The sequence below is a fragment of the Bos mutus genome, chromosome 8, assembly GCF_027580195.1.
Source record: "Bos mutus isolate GX-2022 chromosome 8, NWIPB_WYAK_1.1, whole genome shotgun sequence".
Taxonomy (NCBI): Eukaryota; Metazoa; Chordata; class Mammalia; order Artiodactyla; family Bovidae; genus Bos; species Bos mutus.
Genome location: NC_091624.1, coordinates 26,664,415 through 26,684,591, shown reverse-complemented (window position 1 = coordinate 26,684,591; position 20,177 = coordinate 26,664,415). Strand labels below are relative to the sequence as shown.

The 20,177-nt window shown below is 43.3% G+C and overlaps 1 protein-coding gene across 2 annotated transcripts in view; it reads left to right on the top strand.

Moving 5' to 3' along the window:
- The window catches only part of ROR2 (receptor tyrosine kinase like orphan receptor 2), a 237,037-nt gene that overhangs the window by 176,414 nt on the left and 40,446 nt on the right, over window positions 1-20,177 (top strand). For both annotated transcript variants that reach the window (XR_011465068.1, XM_070375237.1), the window contains exon 2: window positions 5,156-5,233. Coding sequence is in view for 1 of the 2 variants with exons in the window: in XM_070375237.1 (XP_070231338.1) it covers window positions 5,156-5,233 (78 nt within the window). In the remaining variant the exon portion in view is untranslated. The remainder of the gene's footprint in view (window positions 1-5,155; window positions 5,234-20,177) is intronic.

Sequence of the window (20,177 nt, the reverse complement as noted above, 5' to 3'; positions counted from 1 at the left end):
CTTGGTTAAGAGCTTGACCAATGTGATGGGATGTGTAATTGTTCCTCAAAAAACTTTTTACTGTGTGAAGGTAGGTCAAGAGTTTACATATTCCTCACACTCTGTCCCCTCTTAATATTAAATCTTAGTGTGGTACATTTGTCACAGCAGATGTGCCAAGATCAACACATTGTTGTTGTTGTCATTTAGTCACTAAGTCGTGTCTGACTGTTTTGTGACAGCGCGGACTTAGCCTGCCAGGCTCCTCTGTCCATACATTATTCTTTACTAAAATCCATACTATTCGTCTTTCTTTGAACTTTACCTGGAATCCTTTTTCTATTCTAGGATCCCACCCTGGTTACCACATTGTAGTTAGTCTTTGCTCTAAGCTTCAAAGTGTAGTTTAAAAAAAACATTTTATTTATTTATGAATTTGTATTTTTTTAGGCTGTGCTCTGTGGCATGTGGGATCTTAGTTCTCCAACCAGGGACTGAATCCGTGCTCCCTGTATTGGGAGCACAGAGTCGTAACCACTGGACCACCAAGGAAGTCCCTAAAGTATAATTTTGACCTGGATCAAACTATACACTTAATGTATCATTGCAAGGCAATGAGTCACAGTTAATTTTTTTTCATATTAAATACTCTCCTTTCTTCAAACATCAAAAAACCAATAAGGAGCTAATAAATCACCACTACCTGATTGATGAGATCAAAGATTTGAGTTTTCCAGTAGCTTTACATTGTTTTGCTGGTTTTTTTTTTTTTTGATGAAGTTCACTCATGTCCAATGGAAAAAGTTAGAGCATCCACATTCTTAATGGACATGTGTGGCCTTAGTAGCGTGGCTTTTAGTATTTACCAGAATGAAGGACCTGTAATTTGCCTTGAGGAGTAACCTCATTTCAGAAAACAATAATTAAGTCCTAAGGAGTTAGGGCAGCTGAGTCCTCCCAGAACTTTTGCTCTCTTTAGGCCTTCCCCATCTTCAGTTAGCCAGTTGGGGGAAAGCATACCAGCACCCGGTAAATCCAAGGGGGACTTTGTATAAAGAAGCTCTCAGGACAGCCATGTGGAAGGCATGACTTGACTCACCACCTTGGACCAGTCGCTGCCTGAACTGGACTGGCAGTGATTGCCAAGGTGGGTCATGGGATGAAGAAGGAGAATAGAAGTCCTTTGTCCAGTCTTGGTGACCTGGAGAAGAACGTGCTAGCTGGGGAGAAGCAGTGGCCCCTAAACTCGAGGTGGAGAACTGCTTCCTTTGTCCTTGTCATGAGCTGTGTCTTTCTGCAGCAGGAATGTGAACGTGTGCTGGCTTCTTCTCAGTGAGACTCTCAGCTCCTAAACCATCACATCTGTGGACCAGTAGTCCTGGTTCTCTGGCTTTTCATTAGTTCTCTGTCTTTTATCCATTAGTCATTGCTGTGTCTCCATGCATCCTCCACATCCTGTCTACTTAGGCAGCCAAAACTTTCCCACAGGGTCTGGGCAGTGGTCTGATGTGCTGATGTAGCATTTAAAGGCCTTTGCTAATCACCTAGTGAAATGTGCTTCTCTCCAGCATTTTTTTTTCCTTTTCTTTTTGGGCATGACATTTAAAAAATCTAATGAAATTAATGTTTGTTCAAAGAGCCACATATGATATCATTCCATTTATATGAAGTGGCCCCAGTACATAAATCCATAAAGACAAAAAAACAAGTTAGTGGTTACAGGGTCTGGGAGAGGTGAGATTGGTCGGGGAGACTGCTAATGGAAATAAGCTTTCTTTTGGAGGTAATAAAATATTGCAGAATTACATAGTGGAGATTGTTGAACAACCCAATATTAAAAACCACTCAATTGGCAGACTTTAAAATGCTAAAATTTGTGATATATGAATTATTTCAATTAAAAACTTGGTGCTTGTTCATTGTACAGATGTTGAAAAAGAAAATAAAAGAGGACTTTTAAATTACTATATAATTTCATGTGACTAATAGTGGGTGACAGTTTTTATTGTTTCTGTTTTTGTGTTTGTCTCATTTTTTTTTTTCCTTTGGTTGTTCTTGACCCTTTTTGGGCCAGGAAAATTCCTCTTGGAATCTGCTGAGACACTAGACCCTGTTCTCACTTGTTGGAGGTGCAGCATCTCGAATAAGGATAGCCATTCTACAGTGTAGGAGAATGATGATTTTATATATATATATATATAAAACTAGGTCTACTTCGGACTGTAAATGGTGCCCTTATGTCTCAGTTAGGAAGCAACAACAGGGCCTAGTTTTCCTGGAACTTAAGGCCTCAATTCCAAGGACCGCAATGACTGGATATTGTGAATTTATTCACACATTTGACTTGCAGAGGAAATGTGCTAGAGCTCAGGCTCTGCACACTTTCACATCTAAGTCCCAAAGACTGGGGTCCCTGATATTAGCCTTGAAAATTAGTGAATTTTACCTGTTTTTCCAAATATGTAGATGATACTCTTTTGCTTAAATATCTAAACTAAATTTTACCTAGAGTAAATCTTAAGGCTGAAAGAAACTAAAAATCAATTCCCAGGGAAGGTACTGATCAGTGCAACATATTCAGGGAGAATCTCAGCATTTCTAATTTCAAAAGGGACTTTGCATGTCTCTGTGTGTGTGTGTGGGTGGTGGTGGGGGGGGGATGACATCTGCTCATGAGTCAACAGAAGCGTTTGTATCACCTCCGGCTCTTCTCCCATGAAGAGTGTGCATGTCCACACCCCCAGCTCAGAGGAACACGAAAATACTTATGCTTCCAAATTGAAAGCTGCCTTGGAAGAGCTGGGGCTCTTTTGCACAGTGGAATTGGGCTAATGTGCTTATTTTTCTACAGAGTATGTATTTATTTGACTGTTTCACACCATTTGTCAATTTCTAAGCAGTTAATAATTTTATTCCTCTTTCAGATGTGTGTATATAGTACAAGTGTGTTTGATTTCCTGTGGTCTCTCTACATTTAAACAGTGCTGAGTGATGGTATGTGTAACATGCCAATTTAAAATTTCAAACCCAAACTGAACCACATTGATTGGCCTGTACGGCTTATGCTTGTCTCTGTCCTGCAGCCCCGAATTCTGTCTAGGTTTTAGTCTACACTAGAGATGCAGCAGCTGATATCCTCTAGCTGTTTACAGTCCCTTGAGGAGAATTAAAATATATGCAACTATTGATTCAGGGGATGATGTGATTGCCATAGGAGAGGTGTATGGTTCAGGGGATAGTTTTAGAGAATAAAGTTGTTACTTCTGAAAGGTTGATCAAGGATGTTTTATGAAAGATGGTGTGAATGTGTGACTTCTGACACATGGGTAAGTTTGGACTAGCAGTGACAGAAAGAAGGAATCTTCCGTAACTGAAAGAAAAGCCATGAGCCCGTTTCAGAAATAATCTCCCCTCTTGGTTGCTTGGAATTGGGCCTGAATTCTAAGGGCGTTGCAAGCTGATGTTGTCACCTCGCAAGTCCTGGGATTTAGGAACAAGTGGGCAGAGAAGATCAACTGAGACACATGGGTACCCGTGAGTGTAAACTGGCCAGTGTTTGTTGAGCTAAATAATTTAAAGCATCTTGTGTACCTGACTTCTGTCTGAAAATCACTTCTACTCCGCTTTTAGGTCTCCAGTTTTTTGAGTAAGGCCTCATCTTAAGGGTTGGCAGAGGGGGTTCCTGAAGTGTCTCAGTGTTTTGTTATGCATGCTCCCTCTCATTTAAGGGAGGCATGCATAAATGCTCGCTCTCATTTAAGGGAGACAAGTTGGGTGGCCCAATATTGAATTATAAACTACCTTTTTTATAATATTTTTTTTTAATTTTTGTGGTAAATACACAAAATTTATCATCTTAACCATTATTAAATGCACAATTCAGTGGCATCAAGTACATTCACCTTGTTGTACAAGCATCACCAATATCCATCTTTAGAACTTTCTCATCTTACCAAAATGAAACTCTGTCCATATCAAACACTTAACTGCCCATTCTGCCTCCTCCAGCAACCTGTCACCCACTATTCTACGTTCTGTCTATGAATTTGACTACTCTAGTAGTTCACAGTATTTGTTTTTCTGTGTCTATCTCACTCAGAATAACCCACCCATGTTGCAGAATGTATCGGGGTTTTCTTCCTTCTAAGCTGCATCATTTGCCATCACATGTGTGTCCCGCTCTTTGATACTGTCAAGCCAGATTCATCCAGATGTGTTGGCAGAGTCACCCTGACAACATATGGCTTCACCATTTCTACCCCCATCCCCCACCTCCAACCAGTGGGACCCCAGTCAAGGCCAAGGTATGGGGTGGAAGTCTTCAAAGCAAACTGCACTGGGATATTAAGAAAGGACTATATGAGGCCCAGAACGGTTTCTAGGTCATCAGTTACACCTACCCATCCCTCCTGGCATCTCAGGACAGGGGACCCATGACTTTGTGCTGTACTCTCACTTGAGTAGACCAGCTCTGCTCTTGCCCTTGGTGTTTATGACTCTGGGGTGACTGCTTCTGCTGACACTGTCTCTGAGGGAGTGAGGCTACTATTGCCATAAAGATGAGAAACTTCTGTCTTTATGCTTATTGGGTAGATCAGTTCTTGGCTGTTGGCTGCTAATGAGTCTGGGGGCTGGGGTGGGAAGAGGGAATGAGCTGCTGAAGAAACTCTCCAAATCTGAATTTATTCAGAATTATAACAGGCCTATATCTGAAGGACCACCTGCTGACTCTGGCTCCAGAAGTGTTTAATTTTGCCAGCTGGTGTTTTAATCTTTCTTTTTCCCAAAATGAAACTTGGGCCACATGTTTGCTTCCTTCATACCTGCTGTAAAGCATTTGCATTTTGCCTGGGATTGCCGAATGATTGCAAAATTGCAGGAATCACTTTTGCTTTGGGGCCAAATCTGATGCTACAAAAGCCCTGTGAATGTTACCGAAACACCTTATCCCTCTGCTGCTGCTGCTAAGTTGCTTCAGTCGTGTCTGACTCTGTGCAACCCCATAGACGGCAGCCCACCAGGCTCCACCGCCCCTGGGATTCTCCAGGCAAGAACACTCTAGGTGTACTATAAACATTGGGCAGTTTTGCTAAAACACTATTGTCTTTGCATGAAAAGCAGAATAAAGCCCTGAAGAGAAATCTCATTAATGTGTGTGCTGTGCTCTTTTGCCCAGGGCAAGAGGAAGTTCCTGACTCAAGTGACCCTTTGGGACAACTGGATGGACATGACAGCCCTGTTCCAACTCTGAAAGGTAAACCGTGAAGTGTTCTTTGAATGCAAGCATTTGAATGTGTTTTCAGAGTACCATGCAGAGTGACTCACTGTGCCACTCTGCTCAAGGCTTGGCCTGCTGAAATGGATGGTCAGGGTCTCCCATGGCCCAGTGCTGCCCCATGGGTGGGTATAAAGCTGAATTCCACCTCTGTACTCCAACACTGAATCATATCTCAGAGACAGGGTTTGGGGTGAAGTAGATAAGAATAACTTTATTGCTTTGCCAGGCAAAGGGGGCCACAGCAGGCTAATGTCCTCAAGACTACATGTCCCAACCTGGAGTGGGAAGTGAGAAGTTCTATAGGAATTTCTGGTTCAAAGAACTTCATGGTTCAAAAAGGGAGTGATCAGCTTGTGGACATTCTTCTGATTGATTGGTGGTGAGGTAAGTAGGAGTCAGCACCGTCAATCTTCTGGTTCCAACTGATCTAAGATCTGTAAGATTGTGAGCAGCATTCTGTTAACTTCTCCTACCTGGTAGGGATTTCAATATCTGCATAACAGCTCAGAGATATTATTATGTGTACCACTTGAGGAGGAACAATGACCCTACTCCAAAGTTGCACTATTGTTGTGTTGTTTTGTTTTTTTGACAGCTCCTCCTTTGTCTCTGCATCTCCTCCCTTCCCTGATTAGCAACTGTTTGAACCTGCCCATTGGAACTCAGGCAAAGTTATGAAGGCTACTCTTGTTTTTTAATCACTAAGTCCTGTCCACCTGTTTTGTGACCCCATGGACTGTAGCCGCCATGCTCCTCTGTACATGAGATTTCCCAGGCAAGAATACTGGATTGGGTTGCTATTTCCTTCTCCAGGGGATCTTCCCAACCCAGGGATCGAACCTGTGTTTCCTGCATTGGCAGGCAGATTCTTTACCGCTGAGCCACAAGGGAAGCCCCATCATGAAGGCTAAATGAAACCTGTTTCCTGTAATCAAGAAATGGGGGCATACAGAAAGGCTTTTGTGCCCAGGAGTTCCACAGGGTCCTGCTTGGTATCAGGTGCAGTGGCATGCCTCCTGAAGCAGTTTTGAAAGCTGGGTGGAGCTTGTCAGAAGCTGGTGGGTGGGTGGGAGATGAGAGGACAGGGGTAGGCAGATGGCCACTGAAGGGAAGAAGGAGATTGAAGGGAAGAAGGAGATTGAAGGGCCCTAGGACCTGGACTCCTGGCTTGGCCATGAGGTCTCCTGCTGACAAGGTCTTCTCGGGCTATTCTCCAGATGTAGTTGTCCAGACTAGGGAGTGCCTCAGGTGGGCAAGTGGCCCTCCTCCACAGGTCACCAGAGAGCAGGTTATTTGTCTTCTTGCTCCAGTCTTTCCCAGAGGTCACTGCCAAGATCACTGCTCACTTGGCACACTTTGTAGGCATCTTAGATTTGAAAATCAGTAGACACCATTTCTTGTAATGCAGCCCAGTCACTTGATGATGTGGTGCTTTGCTCCCTTCATCCCCTGTCACCATATTGCCTCAGTCAGCCCAGGCTGCCACAACAGAACACCACAGGCTGGGTGGCTTAATCGGTAGACGTTTACTCCTCACGGCCCTGAAGACTGGAAGTCTGAAATCAAGGCGCTAGCATTGCTGGGGTCCTAGTGGCATGCTGGGTTTGTAGACAGTGTGGTTTTGCTGTGTCTTCACAGGGAGAGAGAGAGTGGGCTCTGGTCTCTTCTTGTCTTATAAAGACTCGAATCCCATTATAGGGATCCCACCCTCATGACCTCATCTAACCCTAATTACTTCCCAAAGGTCTCACCTTCAAATGAGGCACCACTACCACACAAGTGCTTAAGGCTTCAACATGTAAAATTTGCGGGCACGCAGTTCAGTGTATAATAATTAACTGTTAAAACAGCTACTTTATTTCTGTTTAGCTTCTTTTTGTAAGCATTATTCAGAGCCCAGACATCCAGAAATTTCTCAGCCCCCTGCATGTTGAGGGTCCCTGTGTCCCCTCAGGAATGTGTTCACCTCCACGCGCCCAAGGCTGGGTCTCCTGGAGACTGAGTAGAAATGACTCAAGTCCACCAGTCTCAGCTGAGTGGAATAGATGTCCCTCTGTGTCCTGAAAGAACCTCTTGGGATCACACAAGGAACTTCCACATTCTGGCCTCAGAATAGTTGTTTAAATTCACAGAAATAGAGTCATAGATGTGGAAAGCAAATGTTTGGTTACCAGAAAGGAAGGGGGCAGGAGGGATAAATTGGGAGAATGGGATTGATATATACACACTACTATATGTAAAATAGATAACTAATAAGGACCCACTGTATAGCATGGGGAATTCCACTCAATATTCTGTAATGACCTATGTGAGGAAAGAATCTAAAAAAGAATGGATACATATAGATGTATAACTGATTCACTTTGCTGTCAAGCAGAAACTAACATAACATTGTAAGTCAACTACGGTCCAAGAAAAATTATAAAGCAAATGAATAAACAGGGTGTGTGGATCAACTTGCTGTTGGTGGTGCCTTGTGTGTGGAGGCTCCTTGATAATAATTTTCCCCTTTCGTATCTTATGCAGTAAATATATAGGTTAGTTTCCTCACATTGACCCCCTCGCAGTCCTACTGTGGTCACTGTGACCTTGCACAGAGTCAGGATGTTTGGAGGAGAGGGCCTTTTTTGGCTAGGTAGGGATGTATCTCCATGGCGACCAAGATCTGGGCTCTGGAAATTTGTGTACCATGCTGGGCCTTAGGATAGATTTCTTAGGAAGAAAGGTAGTTTTTGGTGGTTAGATTCTGAAGTCATTTTTCACAAGTGTGATTGAGCTCACAATCTAGTATTATAGAGACTCAGATCCATCACAGGGGTCCTGCCCTCACGGCTCTTGCCCAAAAAGGGACTTGCCCCACTCTTGCTTTATTCTCCCCTGGCCTCCTCCTCACACCCTCAATGATGGAAGGAACTGGCTTGGCAATGCCAGACTTATTAATCCACACACTTTTTTTTTGTTTAAAGAGCTTCAGGGAGCATTACTCCTTGGCCACATTTGGCTTAAATCATATATAAAAAGTAATATAGTTGAATGGACTGTATGAGCTATTTCTTTAATCCAGTTACCGTTTATGATGCCCATGCATCTGTAAAACTGCAGGCAGGTGAAAATGGCTAGCGGGCAGTCTGTCACTGAGCGAAACAGAATCTAAGAATTAGTTACAAGCTTAAAAAGCATTTGAGTTCAGATGTACTGGGCCAGGATTGAGCACTTAACATATAATTGGTGGTTGGTATTCAGAGAGGGAGATCCCAGAGCCGATATAGAAGGAAAAACAATACAAAAGGCGTGATTTGCAGCTGAAACGTTTGCCTGAAATTTCTGTATGCCAAAGTACTGTCATCGTTAGGACTGAAGCTGGCCTTAGGACTCTGGTAATAGTATTTAACAGGAGTTTTATATTCTTTACCATATTAGATACACTATTTATTATTATTGTACTTACAAAAGTGTTCATTTGGCCTAGAAACCATTTGCTCTTTTGTTCCAAGGCTGTATTTTAAATGCATATGTAACTGGTTTTGTAAAATCAGTACTTTGGAATGTGTGTGGGCAGAGGATCATTTCTGAGAGCCTGAGCTGGTGGTGCTCCTCTTGTTCATCTTGCGTCCTCCAAAAATAGACCCGCTTGCTTGTGTCTCCTGCCTAGGAGAAGAGTGCTCATCATCCTGGCTGAAACCAGAAGGGGAATTCCTGACTCTCTGCACTTGAAGCTGTGTTGCAATTAGAGGTGATCTCAAGGGCGTTCTAAATCACAGGGCAGGAGTTGATGCCTTACTCACCAGGCTGCCCCCTGCTATTTGTGACATGTTATGTTGTGGTGCTGAACTGAAACTTCCTGGGACAGAGAAAACAAAGCCATCAGCAGAGTTCACCCTGTTGGCATGGAGACCATGCCTGATATCTGTTTCTTGGGTGCCTGATCCACCTAGGATGCAGGGATTGATTAGCATATGTGTTGGGTGCATTTCTGGTTTATTCTGGGACTCTTGGTGCATGTGTGAGTGTGTGTGAGCATGTGTGTGATTGTTTCCTGGAGTTTATGGAGAGTGAGGGTCTCCAAGGCTGATGGGTAAACTTGAAAACCGCACTCTATTTGCAGTAGCTTAGGTCTGTGGCTGGGAACTTCAGGCCAAGCTCAAGCTGTGAGCTGGGCCCCTGCACCTCCCCTCTGAGTGGCCCCCGGCTGGTCATGGAAATCTGGGGCTCCCCTAGACGGTAAGCAGAGAGTGTCCAATGTTGCACCACTTCCTTGGACAAATTTAATGTGAGTTTCTGGGCTCTGAGCCCTGGCCACTCTCCAGGTGAAGGCTGATCATTGAGCTCCCTTGATCCTCCTGCAGCCAGAATTTTCTGAGCCCATTGGGCTGCCCAGGATCTGAACAAACTGAACATTGTTGGGAGAAAGCCCAAACGTACAGATGAGAGATTTCAAAGTGAACAAGTCCTATGCAGAGTGGATTGGGTAGCATAGGACCTCATATACACATATGAGAGCCCTCTCTGTGGGAGGGCAGGGATGCAGCCTGCTTCTCAGAGTGGTGAGGCCAGTGTGGGCCTCCAAGCCTTCGTCTCTGCTTCTCCTTCTCCTTCTCAGTGTACCCTCTCACTGTTTCAGGATAACTGCTGCGACCTGCCCCTCAGCTGGGATGGAGTCATGGTAACCAGTGGCCAGTGCCTGGCTGGACTGTCCATTGTTGTCCCTACTGAAGGTGACAGACAGGCAGTCGCCCTTTCTCAGCCCACTGGGTTTGAACACCAAACTGCACTGGCCTTGTTCTTGTGTGCTTGTCTAACGTGTGTCCCAGGTGTGTGCATCTGTGTGTGCGTTTCTGTCTGTATGAATCCCCCAGAACCCCGCCACTGAGAAGTCAGCAGCTTGTGTGTACTCCCAGTTGCCTGTGTTTTTGTGTGTGCTTCTCTCTCTGAGTCTACCCGTGTCATCTGGTTTTCTGGGTCTAGCTCTGTCTTCTTGTGCCCGACCATCTGTGTGTGTGTGTGGGGGGGGTGGGGGTGTGTGTGTGTGTGTGTGTGTGTGTGCGCATCTGTGTCCCTGTCCCTTTAAGAGGATGTGCTACGTGTGTTGTTCAGCCGCTCAGTGTGTCTGACTCTTTGCGACCCCATGGACTATAGCAACCCAGTGTGACCCTGTTTGTCCAAAGGCCTCCCTCCTTCTCTCTCTTACTTTTCTTCTTCAAACCCACTATAGTCGTTTCCAAGGACTGTCATTACAAAGTACCACAAACTGAGTTCCATAAACAACAGAAATTTGTCCTCGTGGTTGTGGAGGCCAGAAGTCCAAAGTCAAGGTTTTGGCAGGGTTCGTGCCTTTGGGAGGCTCTGTGGGAGAAGCCATCCACATCTCTCTGAGCTTCTGTTTTGCTGGCAGTCCATGCAGTTCCTGGGCGTGGGGCCACATCATTCCAGTATCTGCCTGTTTTCATGTGATCTTTTCTGTGTCTGTAGTCAAATCTCCCCCTCTAAAGAATACTAGACATTTGATTAAGGCCCATCCCTATGTCCTCATCTTAATTTGATTATTTCTGCAATGACTCGATTTCCAAGTAAGGTCACATTCACAGTTTGCCACTATCTCACTGGAGGAACACAGTTCACCCCACAATACCCTCTTCTCCTCCAAAGACTCTTACATACTTTTCTCCATTTCTCAGGTCCTTTAAATTTCATTTCCCCATTTTTCTCATTGTCTCTGATTCTCATTCTTTCTAGTCTTACACCCTCCTCTGACCCTGGTAAGCTCCTCCTCCCACCCTTTCTGCAACTGGTTCCATGTAGACCACTAGACAACTCAATGGGAGCGTCTAAGTGGGAGTGGCCCCTGCCACTGCCCCTGACTGATTTATTGGCCTATAAATACTTCCTTCTGGGAAAAGCAGCTTTATATCCTCCATGCAGCTCTCAGGGTCCCCTCGTCACCTGCCCTTCCAGGCAGGTTGTTTTATTTCCCACCAGTCAAAGCCCTGTGACCTTGTAACCCTGGTACACATGGCTTTCCTTATCTCCTCCCCAGGCCAGCCAGTGTGACCTGGTAAACAGGCAGATCCTCAGACACTTTAGTCATTTAACCACATTGGTGACTACGTGGATGGTCAGTTGGGGTAAAAAAATCATTCATCACTGATCTGACTGTGAGGTCAGGAGTAGTGTCCTCTGGAAATGAGTTCTCCTGTTACCTCTGCCTTTAGTGTGTTTTCATGCTTGGATTGAGCTCACTGTGCAGAGTTTAGGGGTGAGCAGAGAGCTGACCTGGGCACCAGGGAGATGGAATTCATTAGCATCAGTTGTTGAAGTGACCTGCTGTGAGGAAGGGGAAACCCTTTTGGATAATCAAAACGGAAGACTTCTCCTCTTTTAATGCTGAGGAGGACTGGCCAGATCCAACTTAGCTGGATTCTCAGTCACAGGTGCTAGCTCCTCCCAGCCTGTTCAGTGGCAGCTGGAGAGGTTTGGAGCAGCTCTTGAGGAAGCCCTTGTGAACTAGAGGAGGGCTTAGCAATAGCCAGGACAAATACCATATTTCACACATAAAGGAAATGAAACCGAGAGATGAAGTGGCTGGCTGGGAGTTAACCACCAAGAGAAAAAGTAGTATTGTGCTTAGTCTTCTGAGAACTTTCATTCTGTTTTCATTTTGGCCTCCAGTGAATGAATGATGGTTGTAACGGTGGACCAAATTTATTTGGCCACCCTCCCACTTACATTACATACAAGTGCTCAGTAAAATATTCATCGAAGATGTAAATGATTAGATGAACTTGCAAGAGAGTTGGAGAAACGCCCAGGAGCCAGGATTAGGAAGGAAACAGAACTGTGACAGTTCTGGGCTGCTGAGGAAGGAACCGCTGAGGTGTTCCATTCTGTTTGCAGCCTTAGGGAATGGCCCAGTTTTCATGGGAAAAGGTTTATGTGAGATAAAGAGTTGGATTCTGCAGATGTCATGCTATTTATGACGTGAGCTCTCCAACAGTGAGAGGCAGTGTCACCATGTGGCCGTGGGCAGATGTGGATGCATCCATGGACTCTGGAGTAGAGGGGTACCAATAAGACAAGGACACCTTAGCAAAAGCTGGTACGGGCAAAAGACAACTGCAGACACATCAAATCCTTTCATGCTTTGATGCTGAAAGAGCTTACACTAGAGCAAATATGCAGAAGTAGAAAATCCTGATTTTGAGATTACATGAAATAACTAAATATGCTAAAGTTACTGATTTCACTGGAATTGGATGGATTACATTTCCTTCAAACAGGAAAAGTAAGGGGTTGAGACAAAAATCAAGTTTGGTTTTAGGAAATGAAGGAATTTACATTCCTTGTATCTTAATATGGGCTTCCTTGGTGGCTCAGATGATAAAGAATCTGCTGTAATGTGGGAGACCCAGGTTCAATCCCTGGGTTGGGAAGATCCCCTGGAGAAAGGAATGGCTACCCACTCCAGTATTCTTGCCTGGAGAATTCCATGGACAGTGGAAGAGATTTTCATTTATTAGCCCAGGAAGGTGAGGAGAGGGCTTGCCTCAAGCCTGACTCCAGATGGGACAAACAGGAGGCTTTCCCATGAGAAATCAGACTTGGACCTGCACCTCAGGAAACTAAATTTACATTACCAGAGTGTTGTGGAAGGATCAAGAGCCCAAGAATTAACATAAAAACTTGGCACTGCCTATTTCAGGAACCCAGTCCTCAAGGGATTCCCACAGAAAAACCAGCCCTGCAGTGAAAAATTACAAAGTACACTCAGAGAGGCCCAGGATGAGTGATGAGTTAGTAAACAATGAAGCTGAAAGGATTAAAGGTAAAGGAAGAAAAAGCAGTGGTGGGTTTGAAATGGAACCAAAGAGACCTTCTGGAAATGAAAAGTGTAGTAGATAAAATAAGAAATTTGATGGATAGTAGTAGATGGCACAGAGCTAACGATTATAAAAAGATAGGGAATGTAGAAGTAGAAAAGCAGGGAAGGCTCTTATAAGGAAGTTCAGCATATATCTAGAAGGAGATTTCAAAGGAGAAATAAAGGGGGAAGGGAGAAACAGTATTTCATGACATACTGATGGAGGATTTTACATAATTCATGGAAGGCATGAATCTTCAGATGTTGGGTATAGCACTGAGGCCTGTTGAGGCTAAAATAAAAATAAGTTCATAGCTAGTGATACTTTGGAATGGCAAAGACAAGGGAAATAGGAAAAGCAGCCAAAGAGGGGAGAGGTCGGATTATCCGCAAAGGCATGGTAAGACTTGTAACAAAACCACAAAAGACAGAGGATAGTGGTGTAATCGTCAGTCTAGAATTCTGTACCCAGCTATACTGGCATTCAAGTGTGAAAGCAACAGGTAATTTTAGACCATGACCAAGAGTGTTTACAACCTTTTTTTTACACAAAGAGCAAATGTGAATCAGGAAGAGCTCAGTTGAACCTGGGGGAAAGGAATGAGATGCAGGCAGTGTTGGCAAGGGAAGAACTTGTTAACCAAGTTGGCAAATCTAAATAAATTTTGTTATTGAAAATCATCTGTAATAAGGACCACTGCTGCTGCTAAGTCGCTTCAGTCATGTCCGACTCTGTGCGACCCCATGGACTGCAGCCTACCAGGCTTCTCTGTCCATGGGATTCTCCAGGCAAGAACACTGGAGTGGGTTGCCATTTCCTTCTCCAATGCATGAAAGTGGAAAGTGAAAGTGAAGTCGCTTCAGTCATGTCCAACTCTGTGCGACCCCATGGACTGCAGCCTGCCAGGCTCCTCCATCCATGGGATTTCCCAGGCAACAGTACTGGAGTGGGGTGCCATTGCCTTCTCCAATAAGGACCACTAGGAGCTTACAAATGGAGTGTAACTAAACATTGGGAAGCAATAATTCAAAGCTCTGGTGGTTGGGGTGGTGTTTGCAGCTCACAGCATTTCAAGGTGCTTGTATTTCATTGTATTTGGGAAACTTTGCCAAATTAGGTATGCCTATAAAAAGTAATAAAGCTAACTACTTAAGTGTAACTTTTGAATAAGTAAAGGGAGAATAAAGGGAGAAAAACAGAAGAAAATAGGAAGGAAGAATTAAAAAGCAAAATTAACACTTTTAAAATAAGATCTTTCAGTTAACAATCTCATAGGTTAACACATATAGACTTTTAAATTAGCATGTTAAATTATATGTTATTTACAAAATTCATGTCTAGCGCATGCCCAGTTGCTTCCGTAGTGTCTGACTTTTTGCAATCCTGTGGACTGTAGCCCGCCAGACTCCTTTGTCCATGGGATTCTCCAGGCAAGAAGACTGGGGTGGGTTGGCATGCCTTCCTCCACGGAATCTTCCCGACTCAGGGATCCAACCAGCATCTCCTGCATTGCAGGTGGATTCTTTACCCATTGAGCCATCTGGGAAGCCCTCATGTCTAGTGTATAATCATAAAAATCATTAAAAGTTAAAAATACAGAGTAGAACTACATTAACCAAAAATACTCTGAGGTAACTATATTAACATCCGACAAAATGGTTTTTTAGACACAAAAGCCTTAAATAGTGATATAAAGACTAGATGATGTAATAAATTTGAAGTTTATTGCACCCAGGAACATAGGTTCCAATATACAAACTCAACCTCACAGAATTAATAATGTCTATTTGACATATACAGTATCAGTTAGCATGTATCTCATTGAAACTAAAGGTTTCCTGATGACCTAGCAAGTAAAGAATCTGCCTGCAATGCAGGAAATGCAGGAGACACAAGTTGGATCCCTGGATTAGGCAGATTCCCTGGAGAAGGAAATAACAACACACTCCCGTATTCTTGCCTGGGAAGTCCAATAGACAGAGACTGCTGGGCTACAGTCCTTAGGGTCACAAAGAGTCAAACATGACAGACCACACACAAATGCATGATCACACACTGATTGAAACTAAGCATTTTTAAAAATTTGAGCAACAAACTGACAAGTTTAATCTTTTGGGCACATATAAGCCCCTGCACTGAACAATTAGAGAAAATACATTCTTGCCAATCAATGTGGAGCATTTCAGGAACTGACTGTACTAGACCGTAAAGCAAATCACAGTGGTATCAAAGAATTATCATCACACGACTATGTTTTGTGACAGCAGTATCATTAAAGCATACCTTTAGTAACTCATAGCCAAAAATTTATAAATTATAAGAGAAGTGGAGTCTGACCGACCATATGGAGATTAAATAAATTAACTTATTTGATGGCTAACCCTTGGGAAATTTCTCACTTAATGCATATATTAGAAAAGAGAAAGATAGAAAATTTATCAACTGTAGAAGTTAAAAATATAAAGATTTGAATAGATAATTACAGTAGGAGAGGCTCAAGGGCCAGTAAACCTTCCTAAGGACTCTTGAGCTCATGAGGAATTCTTAAGGTGCAACCTAAAACAGTAGTACTATTTCATGTCCATCATATTGGCAAATATTTTAACCCACACCCCCCCGCAAAAAAACCCAAATGCTGGCAAAGTTACAGGGGAAATACTTTAACTCACTTTTAGTGGAGTACAAATGGTTTCAAGCACTTTTAAGACATAGATAAATGAAAGACTTCAAGGCCTATGGCTTATCACTAATGCATGTGGTTGGGTGCTTGCAAGGTTACTCCCATACATGCACAGAAGGAGATATATACAGGTCATCATTATACACTGTCTGCACTGGCAAAAATGTAGAAACAAATTATTGCCCCTGAATTGGGAAAAGGATAAAGAAATTGTGGATTCTTTTACAGTAGAATATTATGAAGTAATTAAACAAATGAACTGCATCAACAGAGAAACCCCAAGCTGACTTTGAGTAAAAAAAAAATAGCAAAGAAGGTCTTTCAGGGGAAATTCTATAAATATAAAATATAAATATGCATTGGAATAGTACATACTCATTCTCTGGAGAAATAAGGGAAGGGTGTGCTTTAGTTACAATTCAGAATGTCTTATGTTTTTAATTACTGTGAGTCAACATTTAAAAACTAAGATCATGGCATCCAGTCCTATCACTTCATGGCAAATAGATGGGGAAAATACAGAAACAGTGTCAGATTTCATTTTCTTGGGCTCCAAAATCAATGTGGATGGTGACTGCAGCCACGAAATTAAAAGACACTTGCTCCTTGGAAGAATGGCTGTGACAAGCCTAGACAGTGTATCAAAAAGGAGAGACATCACTTTAACAAAGGTCCATATAGTCAAAGCTATGATTTTTCCAGTAGTCATGTATGGATGTGGGAGTTGGACTATAAAGAAGGCTGAGCGCCAAAGAATTGATGGCTTTTGAACTGTGGTGTTGGAGAAGACTCTTGAGAGTCCCTTGGACTGCAAGGAGATCCAACCAGTCCATTCTAAAGGAAATCAGTCCTGAATATTCATTGGAAGGACTGATGCTGAAGCTGAAGCTCCAATACTTTGGCCACCTGATGTGAAGAACTGACTCATTGGAAAAGACCCTGATGCTGGGAAAAATTGAGGGCAAGAGGAGAAGGGGGCAACAGAGGATGAGGTGATTGGATGGCATCACTGACTCAATGGACATGAGTTTGAGCAAATTCAGGGAGATAGGGATGAACAGAGAAGCCTGGCGTGCTGCAGTTCATGGGTTGCAAAGAGTCAGGCATGACTTAGTGACTGAACAACAACAACAACAACAAAGTCAAATATGGTAAAATGTTTGCATAAAATCTTGATGTTGTGTACATGCATGCTAGTGTGTTAATATATGTATTTTTCTCTGCAACATTTCAGTGTTAAAATTGTTAGCTCAGAAATCATTAATATTGAATAGGAAGCAAGAGGAGATATGAGCAGTATGAATTTTGGAAGCTAAAAGGCTGTATTATTGTTCTTTGAAGAAAATGATATCTTCAAAGAAAATCCAAGACAATCAACTCAGAAACTATCATAACTAAGGTAGTTCAGTCAAGTGGCAAGGTAAAAGAAAAATACACTTGCTGCTGCTGCTGCTAAGTCGCTTCAGTCATGTCTGACCCTGTGCGACCCCATAGACGGCAGCCCACCAGGCTCCCCCATCCCTGGGATTCTCCAGGCAAGAACACTGGAGTGGGTTGCCATTGCCTTCTCCAATGCATGAAAGTGAAAAGTGAAAGTGAAGTCGCTCAGTTGTGTCCAACCCTCAGCGACCCCATGAACTGCAGCCTTCCAGGCTCCTCCATCCATGGGATTTTCCAGGAAAGAGTACTGGAGTGGGGTGCCATTGCCTTCTCCGAAAATACACTTGAGGGACAGAATAATGACCTATCAGTGATGTCCATGTCCTAATCCCTGAACCTGGAAATGTGTCACCTTATTTCATAGGACAGGGACTGTGCAGATGGGACTAAGTTCAGGATTTTGATGTGGAAATGATCCTGGATGATCTGTATGGCCCAATGTAATCACAGAGGTCCTTATAAGAGAAAGACAGGAAGGTCAGAGCCACTTGTTGGAGATATGTTGATCATGGAAACAGAAGTTAGAGTGATATAAGGAAGGCACCATGAGCCAGGGCATGCAGGTGGCCTCCAAAAGCTGGGAAAGGCAAAGAAAAGACTCTCCCAGAGCCTGCAGAAGAAATACCATCCTGCCAACACCTTGATTTTTGGACTTCTGACCTGCAGAACTGTGTGACAGTGTATTTGTGTTGTGTTACACTACTAAGTTTGTGCTAATGTGTTACAGCAAAAGTAGGAAATTTGTACAATATGTAGAAATCTAATAGTTTTCCCATAATAAATGCACTTATCTCTCCATCAACATCCCAATTTTTAAGTGCAAGTTATCAGGATGATTCTAAATTGAATCTGAAAGAGAAGTAGCCTTGAAATTAAGAAATATGCCCCTCAAAGTAACATTTGTTATTCCTGATGTCAAAATGTATTTCAATCATCTTAATGTAAAAAAAAAAGATGTTGCCATAGTAGCAGGCCAAGACCAGTGGTGTTAGGGGTAAGGTTAGCAATGAATAGAAGCTATTTTGATGGGAGAATACCCTTTGTAGAGGTAACTTGAAAGTGAAGTGAAGGTAAAGTCGCTCAGTCGTGTCTGACTCTTAGCGACCCCATGGACTGCAGCCTACCAGGCTCCTCTGCCCAGGGGATTTTCCAGGCAAGAGGACTGGAGTTCACTTTCACTTTTCACTTTCATGCATTGGAGAAGGATATGGCAACCCACTCCAGTGTTCTTGCCTGGAGAATCCCGGGGACGGTGGAGCCTGGTGGGCTGCCGTCTATGGGGTCGCACAGAATCAGACACGACTGAAGTGACTTAGCAGCTTAGCAGCAGCAGAGGTAACTTTCTGGCACAGAATTGACCCATGAGAAATAGAAAAGATCCGAGGACAAGAGGTTCTTGGCTGACTGCACAATGAGGGATCAGTGGGATGGATGTGTTTTAGGAAAAGCAAGGGACACGCCCCTTCAAAGTAAGGGACAGTATAGGTAGGGAGAGAACCTTGCACCAGAATCAAGAACCAGAAGCCTTGATACAATGGGTATAAATTAGATTTTCTTCATTATTTGTCTTTCTGATTTCTTCCTGAGGGCTCAATATTATTCACCTGCCTAGGGAGGGAGCTGTGAATGTATGAAGTTGCCGTGTTATCCACCCATGCTTTTGGTCTCTGAGTTTCTCATAGAGCATAAAGGAGGCTGATTTCAGGCCTGGGTTGGGACATGGATGATATCTGTGGAGATCCTCCCTTTTGTCCATTCCCAGCTGGACAGGCCTTTTAAATGCTGTTGTACTTGGAACTCCCCAGATGTAGGTGCTGGTCACTTAGGAGCTTTCTTTCTAGTCCCAGTGTCCCTTCCAGCAATGCTTTCAGTGTTGTTTCTGATCAGCTTTAAGTTCATTCTTGGATGGGTTTTGTTTTTCTCTTTCCTCAGCCCTTCAAAGCAGGATTCTGGGTCTAGGCTGCACACTTAGAGCTTTAGACAAATTCCCAGGCCCTTAGTGGCATGATGTGCAGGTGGATATTTTTATCAGCTTCCACGTGACCCCAATGTGAAGTCATTGTTGAACCCCATGGGTTTAGATGGTATAGAATGGAGAGTTGTCAAGAACTCCACATGTGGATTAGATCACTTCACTAGCGTCCCCTTCATTTTCTGTAAATTGAGGAAGCTGTGACTTTAGGAGTGAGTGTTCATCTGGTCAAGAGTGAAGAGAATGCATATAAATTGGGCACCTCAGGGTGGGAGAAAATCAGAGGAAGTCTTACCCTAGGTCTGAGCAAAGCTGAGGGTGATGGCTAGTACTTTTGAAAGAATGCTTCCAGGAGTGTGGCCCTCTTCCCCTTTGCCTGGCATCTCCACCTCCCCTCTACCTGCTTTTACCTGGTTTGTTCACCTGGTCTCCCATGCCCACCCCTCCTCAGGAGACATTTCCTGACCTAAGGATTACATTTTTAATGTTATGCAGCCATCATTACTTTCTAGTTCCAGACATTTTCATCACTCCCAAAGGGAGACCCTACACTCATTTAGAGTTACTTCTTAAATTCCCCTTCCCCAGCCCCTGGCAACTACTAATCTGTTTTCTGTCTTTGGATTTACCTATTATGGATATTTCATAAACAGATATAATCAAGATAAATTGATATAATTTATCAATTATAAATTGGTAAACAGAAATAATCAAGAGTGCTTTAAAGATTAAATCCACTGTGTAAGGTGCTTGATTCCAGTACAAATGGATTTCTCCAGTCCTTGTTAGCTAGAGTTGATTAAGCATCAAAAAGGGAAATACTGGCACCATCCCTGGTTAAGCCATCTGACTCGTGTACAGTAAGTCCCCTACATACAGATGAGTTCTGTTCCTAGAGCATGCCCATAAGTCCAATTCATTCATGAGTCCAAAAAAGTTAGCCTAGGTACCCAACCAATACAATCGGCTATA